Here is a 13014-nt window from a genome sequence, read left to right as displayed (position 1 = left end):
ATCCCATTTGGGGTTTTCCTGGCAGAGATTTGCCATTTCCTTCTCCAGTGCCTTTTCTAGATGAGGAAACCGGGGCAGACAGGGTGAAGTGACTTGCCCAGGGTCACATAGCTAGGAAGTGTCTGAAGCCAGATTGGAACTCAGGAAAATAAGTTTTCCTGACTCCTGAGCCTGGTGCTCCAACCATTGCACCAGCCCACTGCCCTCTTCCTAGGGATGCCTAATAAATGTTTCCCCCCATTTCCTTGGTCATTTTCTCCTCTCCACTCACATGGCAACCACCCTTGTTTTGGCCCTCACTCCCTGTCACCTGGACTGTCACAGTAGCCTCCAAATGGGCCTCCCCGCCTCCAGTCCCTTCTCCCCATACCACCTTCCAAAGGGAGGCCAGCGATACTCCGCTCAAAAAGCGGCATCGACTCTCTTGGCTCGACACACAAGCTCTCTGCCTGGCTTTTAAATCCCTTCCCAACCTGTCTTCAGCCGCCCTTGCCAGAATCAAGTCAACGTGCATTTATTAAGCACCTACTGTGGCTGGGCACTGTGCTCAGGGCTAGCTAAGCCGCTCGGTTTGGGCTGGCTCTCCCCCCATGCCCAGAGCTGGCAGGCAGCAGAGCAGCCAGCAGGACCCGAACCCCCATACACAGATTCTAAAAGCCCAGCTCTTGGGGGTCAGTGAGCGACTGAGTGCCTGCATCATCGTTGCTGGAGGCCCTTCTCATCATTTCCAGGCTATTCCCAGAGTTTGGCGGATAGGATATGATTTAGAATCAGAAGGGACCCTGGAAGTCATCTCACTCAACCCTTTCCTTTTCCAAATGAGGAAGCTGAGGCTGGGATCAAGGATTTTGCCCAAGATCACACAGCCTTGGGAGAGGCTCTCCTATGGGAGGGGAGCCTTGAAGGTATTTCAGAAGAGAAGTACCAGGGACACCGCCTAGCTCACCCCCTCCCATCCCACGCCTTCGCTCTGCGGCCTCAAGGCAGCGGCGTGTCCCGCATTTGCCCACTAGAGGGCGCCGCCTCCGCGCCGCGCCGCGCCGCCCACATCCCGAACAATAGGCGAAGCCGCAGACAGCGATTGTTACAAAGTAACTCTCGCTCGGGCTCGGAGAATTCCCGAGCCTGGCCGTCGTCTGTCCGCCTGGCCGTCGTCCGTCCGCTCCCCCGCCGTCTGTCCGGCGGCGATCAGACGTGCCGGGAAGGACTCGCGTCCTGCCTGGGCTGCTCCACAGGGGCTGCCCAGGCAGAGCCAGCCTGCCAGCGCCCCGCGCCCCCCGCGCGGGGGGGGGGGGCGCTCGTGTGGCCGTGGGCATGGCCGAGCCCGCGCTCCCCGCGCGCTGAGCCCGACGTGCCAGGTCGAGCCGCAGGAAGACCGGGAGCGGCTCGGGGCTGCGGCTACGCCCGCCTCCTCCGAGCCCTCGGACCCCAGCCACGCGGAGGAGGATCCGGGCCGCGGAAACGCCCTGGCACCGGCCGGGATGGCCCCCGAGCCCGCCCTCGGGGACTGGCACTACCTAGCCGACTGCTTCGCCCGTGACCGCGTGTGCCTCTCCTTCGGCCTGTGGCTGCTGGCTTCCCTGCTCTGGATCGCCGCCCACGTCTTGTAAATGCGCGGGGGGAGAGAGGGAGGGGCGCACGGGGCTCCCATGGGTGGGGGCCGGTGGAGAGGGCTGCTGCTGCCGCTGAGGAGGGGGCAGAGGCTTTGAGGTCCGGGGCCAAGGGTCAGAGGACCCGGGTTCGAGTCCGCAGTCTGCGTCTTATTGCCTGCGCGACCCTGGGGCGAGGCAGAGCCGGTCTCGGGCACTTTCCTCTCCCGAAAAACGAGGGGGGAAGGAGGGGACCAGATGTTCTCCGAGGGACGTCCTCTCTCCGGCTCGGGATTGTGGTCTTGAGGCAGGGGCAGCCGGCTCTGCCAGCTGGAAAGCGGGTGCGACGAGGGGAGGGAACGGGAAACTGGGCTCCCTGGTACCGAAACAGCCTCGGGAGCGCAGGAGAAGCCCGAAAGAGCAAAAAGTGAAGAGCCGGGACGGGAGGGGGCCGCCTACGAGGGCTCTTGGTAAGGTGGAAAGTAGGTGGGATCTGGGGTCAAGGGCCCTGGGTTCGAATCTCAGATCTGCTGTTTGTTCACTCTATGACCTTGGGCGGATCCCTGTAATCTCCCTGGCCTCAGTTTCTTCCTCTGTCGTGGGACCTTCAAGAGCCCAAATGGATGATCCCTTAACTCATTCCTCTGGTGGAGACAGGGGAAAATTCAACTGGAAAATCAAAGGGGAAGAAGAGAAAGGAGGCAGAAGGCCTGTCCCCCCTCTCATCCCCTAGAGATAACCTTGATTGTGAGAGGGGATGAACCTTAAAGTACCTCCCCAGCACTTTAAAGAGCAGGAAACTGAGACTCAGAGGTGGAAAGGGACTTAGCCAAGGCCTCCCTGCTGCGGAGTATCAGGGCTCCTGATGCTATTTCCCAGCCTGGCCTTCTCCTCCTTGGGATTTAGACAGAGGAGGTAAGAACCAAACCAGACCTGCACGTCTAGTATCTGTTCCAGGCCCCACTCTTCTTGTCCAGCCTTATTCATGTGAGGCCCTTGAGGGGAAAACTGACTTAAAATAACCTCCGAGGTGTCAGGAAGCCCCAAAAATAGCACCCGCGTTTGCCCCCTTGGTCTAAAGACAAGTGGAATGAATGGCCCTGGAAGGCAGGGAGCTTGGCCAGCCATCAGGGCTGCCTGTGGCTGAGGGATTCCGCCTGCTGGGCTTTGGGGGCAGGGCAGCTCTTGAAGAAGTCCATGGGCCTGCTGCCCACTGAGCTCACATTCCATATATACTTTATCCTGATTTTTGACAAGTCTTAACTGTGGTTTCTAATGCTGCAGGAGAGGGGAGCAGAATGACCTGAGGTGTCAGCAGAGACAGTGTAAGCTAGTGGGAGACCTGGGACCTTATCCTGGCCTGGCCCTAATGAGCTCAGTGAACCTGGGCAATTCGCTTCTCTGGGCCTCAGTTTCCCATCTCTAACATTAGAAGGGTGGGCTGGCTTTGGAGTCAAGGCCAGGAGCTCCTCACTCCCTATGTGACCATGGCCACTGCCTTCCCCTCTCCGGGCCTCAGTTTCTTCATCTGTAAAATGAAGGGTTTGGATGAAATGGCCTCTGAGGCCCTGTCTCTGATGGGTAATTAAGTCTGGGCCGGGTCACTGTCCAGGCTGACTGATTGAGAGGAACTGACCAGATTCAGGATTGGCAGGTGCTCTGTGCAGAACTGGGAAATAAAGACTGGCAGGCCTGGCCACTCACTCCTGCCCCTTCTGCCTTCTCATTGCCCAGCCCCCTCACTTGGCCCCTCAGGTTCCCAGTGTCTTCAATTCTCTCTTGACGGTCCAGCTCACAAGGACCCAACAGCTCCCTGCAAGAGTTAGATTCAGAAATGAAGGTGATGTAAAAACAAAAATCAGAATGAGATTAAAAATAGAAAGAGAAAACATTTGGGATTCATTAGTCAGTAAACATGTGTTAAGGGCCTACTATGTGCCAGGGCCGCCTGGGCTGAACAGGGAAGCATCAGGATTAGGGCGGATTGTTGGGGAAGAAGGTGGGACTTTAGCTGGGCCTTGGGGGAAGCCAGGGGAGCCAGGAGGCCAAGGTGAGGAGGGAGAGCCTTCCAGCCAAGGGAAGACGATGAAAATACCTGGACTCTGGCTGTTCATCAACACCAAGGATTCAGGGACTGCTCCCTGCTGAGCACATTTATGGTGCTTTCCCTCTGAGATTACTTCCCATCTCCCCTGTCCATAGCTTAACTGTGCCTGCTTGTTGGCATGGGGTCTCTAGTAATAGGGTGCATTTATCTAGCTCCCACCTCCGTGCCAGGCGCATTACAACTGTTCCCTCATTTTATCCTGGCAACAAGTCTGGGAGGTGGGTGCTACTATTATCCCCATTTTACAGTTGAGGGAATAGTTGAGTCAAGCAGGCTTAAGTGACTTGTCCAGGGTCACCCAGCTAGGAAGTGTCTGAGGCCAGATTGGAACTGAGGTTTTCCTGACTCCAGGGCCCGCACCCTGGGTGCTAGGGCCCCTTGTAGGCAGGGACGGTTTCTACCTTTCTTTGTTCCTCAACGGTTAACAGAGTATCTGGCACATAGTAGGCTCTTCATAGATGCTTGTTGACTTGACTTGAACACTTGTGTCTTCTGGAGGTCCAGGAGAGGGCAGCGACTTTCCCAGGTCACAAGGGTAGGGTGTAAAAGTGCCAGGATTCAAACCCAGGGCCCTAACTCCAAACCCAGGGGTCTTTTTGTTGTCTCAGGTGCCTTGTCATTTTCACAGGAACCAAAGCTTTAATCCGGCTAAAATAATAATGTTCCTAGGATAGTTTTAGAAAAGGGAGGGGGGAGATGGGAGTTTACTCATATTAATCAATAAGCAGCATGCTTAGCGACCCTCCCCCTGCCGTCTGTCTGTTAGAGAGAACTTACAGATGAGACAGCAGAGGCCCATTTGGGGATCCCAAAAGGGATTTGCTGCGGCTGACCCCGACCAGTTCATGGTGGACCCCAGAGCCAAAGGCAGGGCTTTGTCGCTCTTCAGATCCCTAGCCTGGGGAGAGACGAGCGATGCAAAGGCTCCAGCCGGGCCCACGCTTCTGGATAACAGGGAAGACTCGAGAAGAGGGGCAGCTAGGTGGTGCAGTGGATAAAGCATTGGCCCTGAAGCCAGGAGGACCTGAGTTCAAATCCAACCTCATATTGAACATTTGTCACTCACTAGCTGTGTGACTCTGGGCAAGTCACTTAACCCCAACTGCCTAAAAACTAAAAACTAAAAAAAAAAAAAAAAAGACTCGAGAAGAGTCTGCAAAAGAAGTGGAGGCAGGGTCACTGATACAACCCGACAAGCATTAATTAAGCACCTACTATGAGCTAAGCCCTGTGCTGGGCACGGGAAGGGAAAGGAATAGGCATTTATAGAGCAGGATGAGCACTTTACAAATACCCCTCTGACCCTCACAACAACCCTGCCAGGTAAGTGCTATTGTTATTATCCCCATTTTACAGTTGAGGAAACTGAGGCAAGCAGAGGTTCAAGTGACTTGCCCAGGGTCACACAGGTAATAAGTGTCTGTGGCTGGATTTGAACTCAGGTCCAGACCCTGCTCCCTGTGGCACCGCCTAGCTGCCGTGATCAGAAGATGAAGCAGTTCTTGCCCTCAGGGAGAGAGAGAGAGAGAGAGGGAGAATTGGAGATTCAAGAGAGCCTGATCTGGCACTCCTGGGGCGTTCTCCCTTTTTCAGTCCATAAGGGAGTGAGGCCCCTGGCCGCCCAGAACTCCCCCATACCGTGATAAACAAGGGTCCCCTCTGAGCCCCCAGACCTCCCCCTCCAAATCTGGCTCTGAAAACCCGCAGCACATCAGTAGCAAAAGCCCGAGGGCCATGCGCCAGGCACTCACCCATCTTCTGTTATGTCTGCCCTTCTCTCTTCAGGTGTTTTTATTTGGGGTGCTGCAAGAAATCCAACCGGGACAGGTCTGTGCTGTGTGTGATTTACCGCTTTGTGGGCAGCCTGAGTGATGCCTTTGGGGCCCTGCTGTCCAAGCAGCTCCCCATCCAGGTAGGTGCCTCGTGCCCCAGGTACCCGGCCAGGCTCTGCTGGGCCCTGTGTGAGCACCACAGTGGCCACCAGGGGTCAGACGTAGGCTATATCAGAAGCATCGCCAGCTTTGCCTGGCTGCCTGCCTGCCTGCCCAGTCCCTAATCCCAGCTCAGGGACCCTTGTCTCTGCTCCCAGACAGAGAGACTCCTAAGGGGAGGCCGCTGGAGCCCAAGTGGGGAGTTGGGGTCACCCAGTGCCTCCCAGGAGTGAGTGGTGGAGTAACAGCTAGTGTCCTGGATCTGACCTGTGCCTGCTCTGTGTAGGGATTCCCCTCCCCCAGCACCTGGGCTGTGCCTGCTCCATGTAGGGAGCCCCCCCCCAGCACCTGGCCTGTACCTTCTCTGTGTAGGGAGCCCCCCACCCCCACCAGCATGTGCTCGGCAGGATTGAGACTGTGGGGGATACAAGAGGACTAGCCTGAGTTCCCTGGGCACCCAGGATCATGTCTGCTGTAACATGGCTATTCACCCATAAAGTTTTCCGCTTTCAAAGTGCTTTAAACTGGCTCCTTGGGAGAACCCTCATGCTCCCTGTGTCATCCCCATGTTACATGTTAGGACATTGGTCACATGTAGTCCCTTAGGTGCTACAGCTGGGTTTGACTTCAGGTCAGCTGACTCCATGGCCTGGGCTCTTCCCACACCAACCTCGGCAGTTTGGGAAGGCAGCCGCTAGAGTGCAGGCCATGCACCATGAGGGAGACCCGTGTTCAAATCCCACCTGAGACACTAGCCGGAGGAATTTGGGTAAACCGCTTAACCATTGAATGCCTCAGTTTCCTCATCTTTATAAGGGAATAAGAGTAGCACCTACCTCCCAGGGCTCTTCTGTGGAGCAAATGAGATCTTTGTAAAATACTTGGCAAAGGTTAAAGTGTTATGTAAATGCTAACTCTTGTTAGAGGAAGCCAGTGGCCCCAGAGCAGGGACAGAGCCCGAGTGACAGGAGGCAGGCCTGGAATCCGGTGACACTGGGAGAGGTGGGCAGATGGATGTCAGAAGGAGTCACAGACTCTGGCTCCCAAGGACCGTCCCCTGCCCCCTTTCCCGTCTTGTTCTCCCTCCTGATTTCTACCTCTACCTCAGTCCACCATTTTCCATCCGTGGTGCCCCCCTATTGAGTCAGTTCAGCTGGGATGGATCTTCCTTGTTTCCAGTTTAAAATGCTGAAAGGAAGTCTGCGAGACATTTGAAAGCTTCCGTCTGGGTTTTAAAGCCCTTTGCAATCGGACTGTGGTCCATCTTTCCAGACGTGTGCTTTGCTCCCAACCAGCTGACCTATTCTCTGCTCTCCATATAGAGCTTCATTTCCCACCCTCATGCCATTGTACCCTCCTCACACCCTGCCTCCCACCTAGAATGCATCCCCCACCTCAGCCTCTAGGAATCTCAGACTCTTTGCCTGCCAGGTTTGAGGGCCCCCTCCTCCATGGGGCCTTTCCTGCTCCCCAGCAGCAGCAGCCTCTTCACCTGGAAACATCCTTGATAGGGACCAGTCGGTGTGTTTGCTGTTTTCCCAATAGAGAAAGTAAGCTCCCTGAGGGCAGGAACTGCTAAACTTGTCTTCCTCCCCAGTCTCTAGCTCAGTGCTCCCGGGCTGCAGACCACAGGTTCTATCGTTGAGCGAGCTGGAGTTGAATGACTGTGGACTTGCTACTGCCCCCATGCTTCCCACAGCCCCTGGCAGCTCCCCTCCTTCACCCCAGGCATTCCTTGTCCCCGCGGCCTTTCCTACGGCACCCAAGCTCCTCCAAATCTGTTTCATCTCTAAACACATATCTTGACTGGGCCAAGCTCCTCCAGCTCCTTCAAGGGGAGGTTCCTGGGGAAGGGGGAGCTTTGCACTTTCGCCTCCCCGCCCCGCTTTCTCTTTTCTGACCTCGGCCCTCCCCCAAACCTGATGCCTCCAGTCTCCCGTGGTCTCTCCATGGCCGGAGCCCGTCTGCAGTCTCGGAAGGCCTCAGGTGCTGTTGCTTCATGGCCCTTCTTCCCAGGGCTTGTGGCAAACCTGCTTAGCACAGACGACTGTCATAACGATGATTAGAATGACCCTTCGTGCTCACGCGGCGGCCGGCGGCTCGGGCGCACCCAGACAGGTCCCGGAACGGGCCCGGAACCAGGGCTTTGGCCTTGCTTGCAGTCTGACCGTCCTTGGTCAATGCTAAGGGCTTCATCTAAGGGTCTGCTCTGAGTTGGCATCTTAATTGATTGACTTTTCTCAATTTTTATAATTTCTGATGAATGATTTCAAGATTTTGTGGAAAGATAACACACATAATATATGTCTCTATATTGCCATTGTGTTTTAACAATCATTACCTTCACTGCTTTAAAGGTTCCCAAAGTGGGCGATAGCACCCTCTGGGGGGGCCACACACCCCACCCCCACACACACACACCCATGCTGGAACCATGGCGGAACAGTATAGCCTTGGGTGCAGTTGGGGGGCATTGAATAAAAGGTTAAAGAAAGATTTCCGGGTGGGGCATTGAGTTATTTTTTTGAAAAGGGGCAGTAGGCCAAATAAGTTTGGGAACCTCTGCCTTCCACCATTTAATCTGAGCTTCTTGACCAGTGGTGTCAAAGTCAGACAGAAAAGGACCCAGGCTCGCTATTGACTTAGAATGCCTGCTCTGGGAGGTTTGGCTGAGTCTGACACCTCTGCTGAGACAATCCTGAGAAGATGTTATCTCCATTTTATAGACAGTAAACTGAGGGCTCAAGAGATTGGGTTTTTCCCAACTTCACACAGCTAGGAGGTATCTCAGGTGGGATTCTAATCCAAGGCTCTGCCCACTGTGCCACTCTACATTTTGAACATACCACCTTCTCTGGGCCTTGATTTCCCTATCTGTAAAGTAGCGGTGGGGATAGATGACATCAGAGGTCCTTCCAGATCTGGATCTCTGATTCTATGAGCACATTATAGGCTTGATTAAATTTGGGGAGAGCCACCCCTAGGTTGGGCATGGGAGTACAGATCTTTTTGGCCACAACAAGTCCTGAACCCAGTTCCAGAGACAGGGAGAGCTCTCAAGCCCACAGACCATAAAAGGAGAAACACAGACAGAGGGATGAGCTTATGGTCCAGGTGTTGGAGCAAACCTTTGCTGCACAACCTCTCTTGGAGTGTGGATGTGTGTATGCATGTGTGTGTTATGTGTGCATATGTGTGTATGGGCATATTGTGTGTATGTTATATGTATGTATGTATGGGTGTGTATGTGTATGAATGTAGGGGTGTGTGTATTATGTGTGTGTAAATATGTGATGAGTGTGTGTGTTGGCAGGGTAGGGGGGTAGCATCCCCCAGAGCCTGGTTGCTTTGCCGGGGCTGCCAGAGGGGTGCCACAGAGTTGCATGAAGGTTCTGGTCTATTCGTTGATAGTGCAGATGTGTAGGAAAGACCCTCTTCTGTCCCCAGCCCTCCCCCCTCCCCACCCCCCCAAGAAGCAAATGCTGCTTCCTTCTGGCACTGTTCTCATTAGTGTCCTAGAGTCTGCATTTGAGCTGGAGCCTGACCTTAGAGGTCATCATGTCCAATGCCTGCGTAAACACGAGACTGCGTTGGGGTTGGTTTATTAACAATCTCGGTATTAGAAGTTCTTGTTCAAAGGTCTATAACCACTGGCAAGACCTATTTGTGCACCAGGAGCATTGAGAAACCTCTTTCTCCCACAGGTCTTCACTGGCGTCTACCTGGCGGCCATTGAGGTGGTCAACCTCATACTGCTTCTCTTCCCCATCTGTGGCTCGGAGATCAAGCCCAAGCTGGGTGAGTGTGTGGGGGCTGTCACTTGTGCAGGGGAAGGTGGTTCCCTGGCCATTCCTGGGTCCTCGGGGCCAAGGGCATGTGGCTGGGTCAGGGAGAGTGAAAGCCTGCCATTGTTGGAAAGGCCTTGAGGTGACCATGGCTCTGAGCTCGGAGGCCAGGAAGTGTTAGGGCCCTGAGGTTTCATGGAGGACAGTCTGGAAAATAGTCACCAGGCAGAGAAGATACTCCATGGTCCCATTGGGGTCGGGGGGACGGGACCGTGGTCCCTAGGTTTCTGGGACTTTAGAGGCCCCACAGCCACAGAAAGGCCAGCTCCCATTGAGCCAAGTGGGGCTCAGTTCACACACTGCACCTCCAAGCTAACCCTAACCCTCCCCCTTTTTTAGAAAGAAAATGTTGCTATTGAGATATAAAAAAGGACTTAGAAAGTGTTCCCAAGAGGAATGTAATTCTCTGCTGCTGCATAAATTGATTAGTTTTGGAACAATTGATCTTTTTGGTAATACTCCCTTAAACTTGCTATAAATCATATGGTGACACACTAGAATAGATGCATTTTTCATCTTCAACAATCACAATTAGAAAAAATTCTCTTAAGACAAATTTGTGCCATATCCATACTCAAGGAGTTCCAAATTTTCTCCCTCCCTCCCCTCCCTGCTCCCTGAGATGGTAAGCAGTCTGATACAGGTTATACATGTGCAGTCGTGTAAAACATTTCCATGTGAGTCATTTTGTGCAAGAAAACTCAAGCCAAAAAAAAAAAAAAAAAGGAAAGGAAAGAAAGCAAGCATACTTCAGTCTGTGTTCAGACACCATCAGTTCTTTCTCTGGAGGTGGACGGCATTTTCCATCATGAGGCCTTTGGGATGGTCTTGGAGCATTGTATTGCTGAGAAGAGTAACATTGTACAATGTTACTGTTTCTATGTGCAGTGTTCTCCTGGTTCTGCTCACTTCACTCTGCATTAGTTCATAAAAGTCTTTCCAGGTTTTTCTGAAACCACCCTCTTCATTTCTTGTAGCACAATAATGTTCCATTACAATCATATACCACAGCTTGTTTAGCCATTCTCCAATTGGTGGGCATCCCCCCAATTTCCAGTCTTTAGCCACCATAAAAAGAGCTGCTTTTCCTTTTCTTGTGATTTCTTTGGGATACAGCCCTAGTAGTGCTATTTCTGGGTCAAAGGGTATGCACAGCTTCAGAGCCCTTTGGGCATAGCTCCAAATTGTTCTCCAGAATGGTGGGATCGATTCACAAGGGAAGTGCTTCATGAAGGAAGAGGCAGGTGAGTGGCTCAGTGGATAGTGCACTAGACCTGGAGTCAGGAAGACCTGAGTTCAAATCCAGCCTCAGTCACTTACTAGCTGCGTGATCCTGGCAAGTCACCTAACCTTTGTTTGCCTTAATCTGCTGGAGAATGAAATGCCAAGAAAAGTGCGTGGACAGTATGGTCCATGGGGTCACAAAGAGTCAAACGTGACTGAACAACAATAACACATTTATGAAGGAATAAAACAGAGAATGAGAGATCAGAGGGAAGAAGTCTTGAGAAGAGCTGGAAGAGAGGCAGGCCAGGCCCCGGGATTGGGAGCTTCGCCAGAGAACAATGAAGGAAGTGAGATCAAGAAAGAAAAGGCCGGAGGGCTGCCCCAAACCATTCCCTGAGTAACAATGTCAGACCCGATGGTTGGGCATCATACTGGCCCCGTATGGAGAGAGGCGGCTCATTCGATAACTCTCCATCTTTCCAAAGTGAGAGGTGGGGGAGGGTGCATGTGAAAAGTCAGCTCCTGCTAACTGAATTTAGGGTTAGGGTCAGCATTCTCCTTCCTGCTGACCAGAAACTGGGTTTCAGACATTTCAGACACAGAATTCAAGACATCCCTACTTCCTGTTCAGCTTCTTACTGGATCAAAAAAAAAAAAAATAGACTTTAGCATACAAGATGGAGGAGGGAGGGAAGCATGGTTAGCAGCTCATCTGAAAAAGATCTGGGGGTGGTGGTGGACTGCAAGCCAAGGAAACTTTGGGGATCTGAGGCCGGTGCCACTGTCTTCTGCCCTGAGCAGATACCACTGGCAATATTACATTCACTCCAGTGCCATGGCTTAGGACGTATGTGTAGAACAAGGGGACCAGGATGTTGAGGAAACTTGAGGCCCTGTCCACGAGGGGCCAAGGACATTTAGCGGGAGTAAAGGAGACTTGAGGGGCACGCGGTCATAGGTCTGGAGCTGGCAGGGATGTCAGAGGACATTTATGCCAGCCCCTCATTTACAGGCAAGGAAACTGAGGCCCACAGTCCCTGCTCTCCTGGAGCCAGTAAGGACCTCCGCCCTCTGCACAAACAGCCATCTTCTCTGACTACTCTGCAGGGGTTTGGGTCTGGCTTTGTTCTGCTTGGCCCTAGCGGACAGGGCCATGGGGTGAAGTTACAAAGAGGCAGACTTAGGCTGGAGATCAGGAAAAACTTCCATTCCAAAGGGACGCCCTTGGCTGCCTCGGCAGGTAGTGAGTTCCCTGTCTTTGTAAGTCTTCGGGGCAGTTAGGTGGCGCAGTGGATAGAGCACTGGCCCTGGATTCAGGAGGACCTGAGTTCAAATCCGGCCTCAGACACATAACACTTATTAGCTGTGTGACCCTGGGCAAGTCACTTAACTCCCATTGCCCAACCAAAAAAAAAAATAAAGGAAGTCTTCAAGCAGAGGGTCCCTGAGCAGGACAATGCAGAGTGGGTGTTTTGGTCAGGGATGAGATGGACAAGGTACCTCCAGAGGCCCCTTCAGCTCAGAGGCTGCGCCGTCTCTGGGCATTCTCGTTCAGAAGTAAAGTGGGGTTTGGGTGTTTGCTACAGGCAGATGCTCCCGGGAAAGGACGAGGAGGAAACTCCGGGCCAGCATGTTTGTCCTCCTTGTGCCCCTGGGGGTGGGCACTGGCTGGCTCGCCCTGGCTCCCCCGGCTCCAGCCACCCCGGAATTCCGTGGAGCGCAGAGAAGGCTTCTGGGAAGTGTCCTGCAGGTACCGAGAATGCCAAAGGGCTGGCAGGGGTCTGCCCCCCTCCGACTCCCCGTCCCCCTCCACAGCCGCTGGAGGCATCTCCCCAAAGCGTCACCCCCCCCAAATGAACTGAAGTGCTTCTCACACCTCGAGGACCCATACAAGGTTTTCTGTGTGGCACAACCAGGCTTCCTGCTGCTGGCCAGTCTTTCCACTCTTTGCTCCCCTCCACAGACCCAATAATGCAGCTGCACTGGCTTTCTTAGTGCTCCTCAGATGGGACCTTCGGGCTCCCTGCCTTTGCACCATCTGTGGCCCCCTCCTGGAAGTCCTTTTCCTCTCCTTTGCCTCCTGGCTGCCTGAACTTCCTTCAGGATTCAACTCCAATCCCCCCTCCTGCTCTTTCCCAGTGCTCTCCCCCGCGCATGCCTTCCCCTTCCTAATTGTCTTCGTTGGCTCTGGTGAGATCTTCCAGGCACTTAGTTGTGTGCGTGTTGTCTCTCCCCTGCACCCCAGCCCTGATGTGAGCCCCTGACATGCCCCCCCAGGATGTGAGCCCCTGACGTGCCCCCCCAGGATGTGAGCC

At 53.7% G+C, this 13014-nt stretch overlaps 1 protein-coding gene across 1 annotated transcript in view; it reads left to right on the top strand.

The window, feature by feature from the left end:
- The first annotated feature begins 590 nt into the window (after positions 1-590).
- TMEM44 (transmembrane protein 44) overlaps positions 591-13014 on the top strand; it is a 30855-nt gene continuing 18431 nt past the window's right edge. Inside the window, exons 1-5 of the mRNA XM_027848775.1 lie at positions 591-905; positions 1014-1606; positions 5482-5608; positions 9332-9425; positions 12286-12449. Coding sequence (XP_027704576.1) covers positions 591-905; positions 1014-1606; positions 5482-5608; positions 9332-9425; positions 12286-12449 — 1293 coding nt within the window. The remainder of the gene's footprint in view (positions 906-1013; positions 1607-5481; positions 5609-9331; positions 9426-12285; positions 12450-13014) is intronic.

This window comes from Vombatus ursinus, unplaced genomic scaffold, assembly GCF_900497805.2.
Source record: "Vombatus ursinus unplaced genomic scaffold, bare-nosed wombat genome assembly UNPS02006874.1, whole genome shotgun sequence".
In the NCBI taxonomy this organism is placed as follows: domain Eukaryota; kingdom Metazoa; phylum Chordata; class Mammalia; order Diprotodontia; family Vombatidae; genus Vombatus; species Vombatus ursinus.
This window is presented reverse-complemented; position numbering and strand designations above follow the sequence as displayed.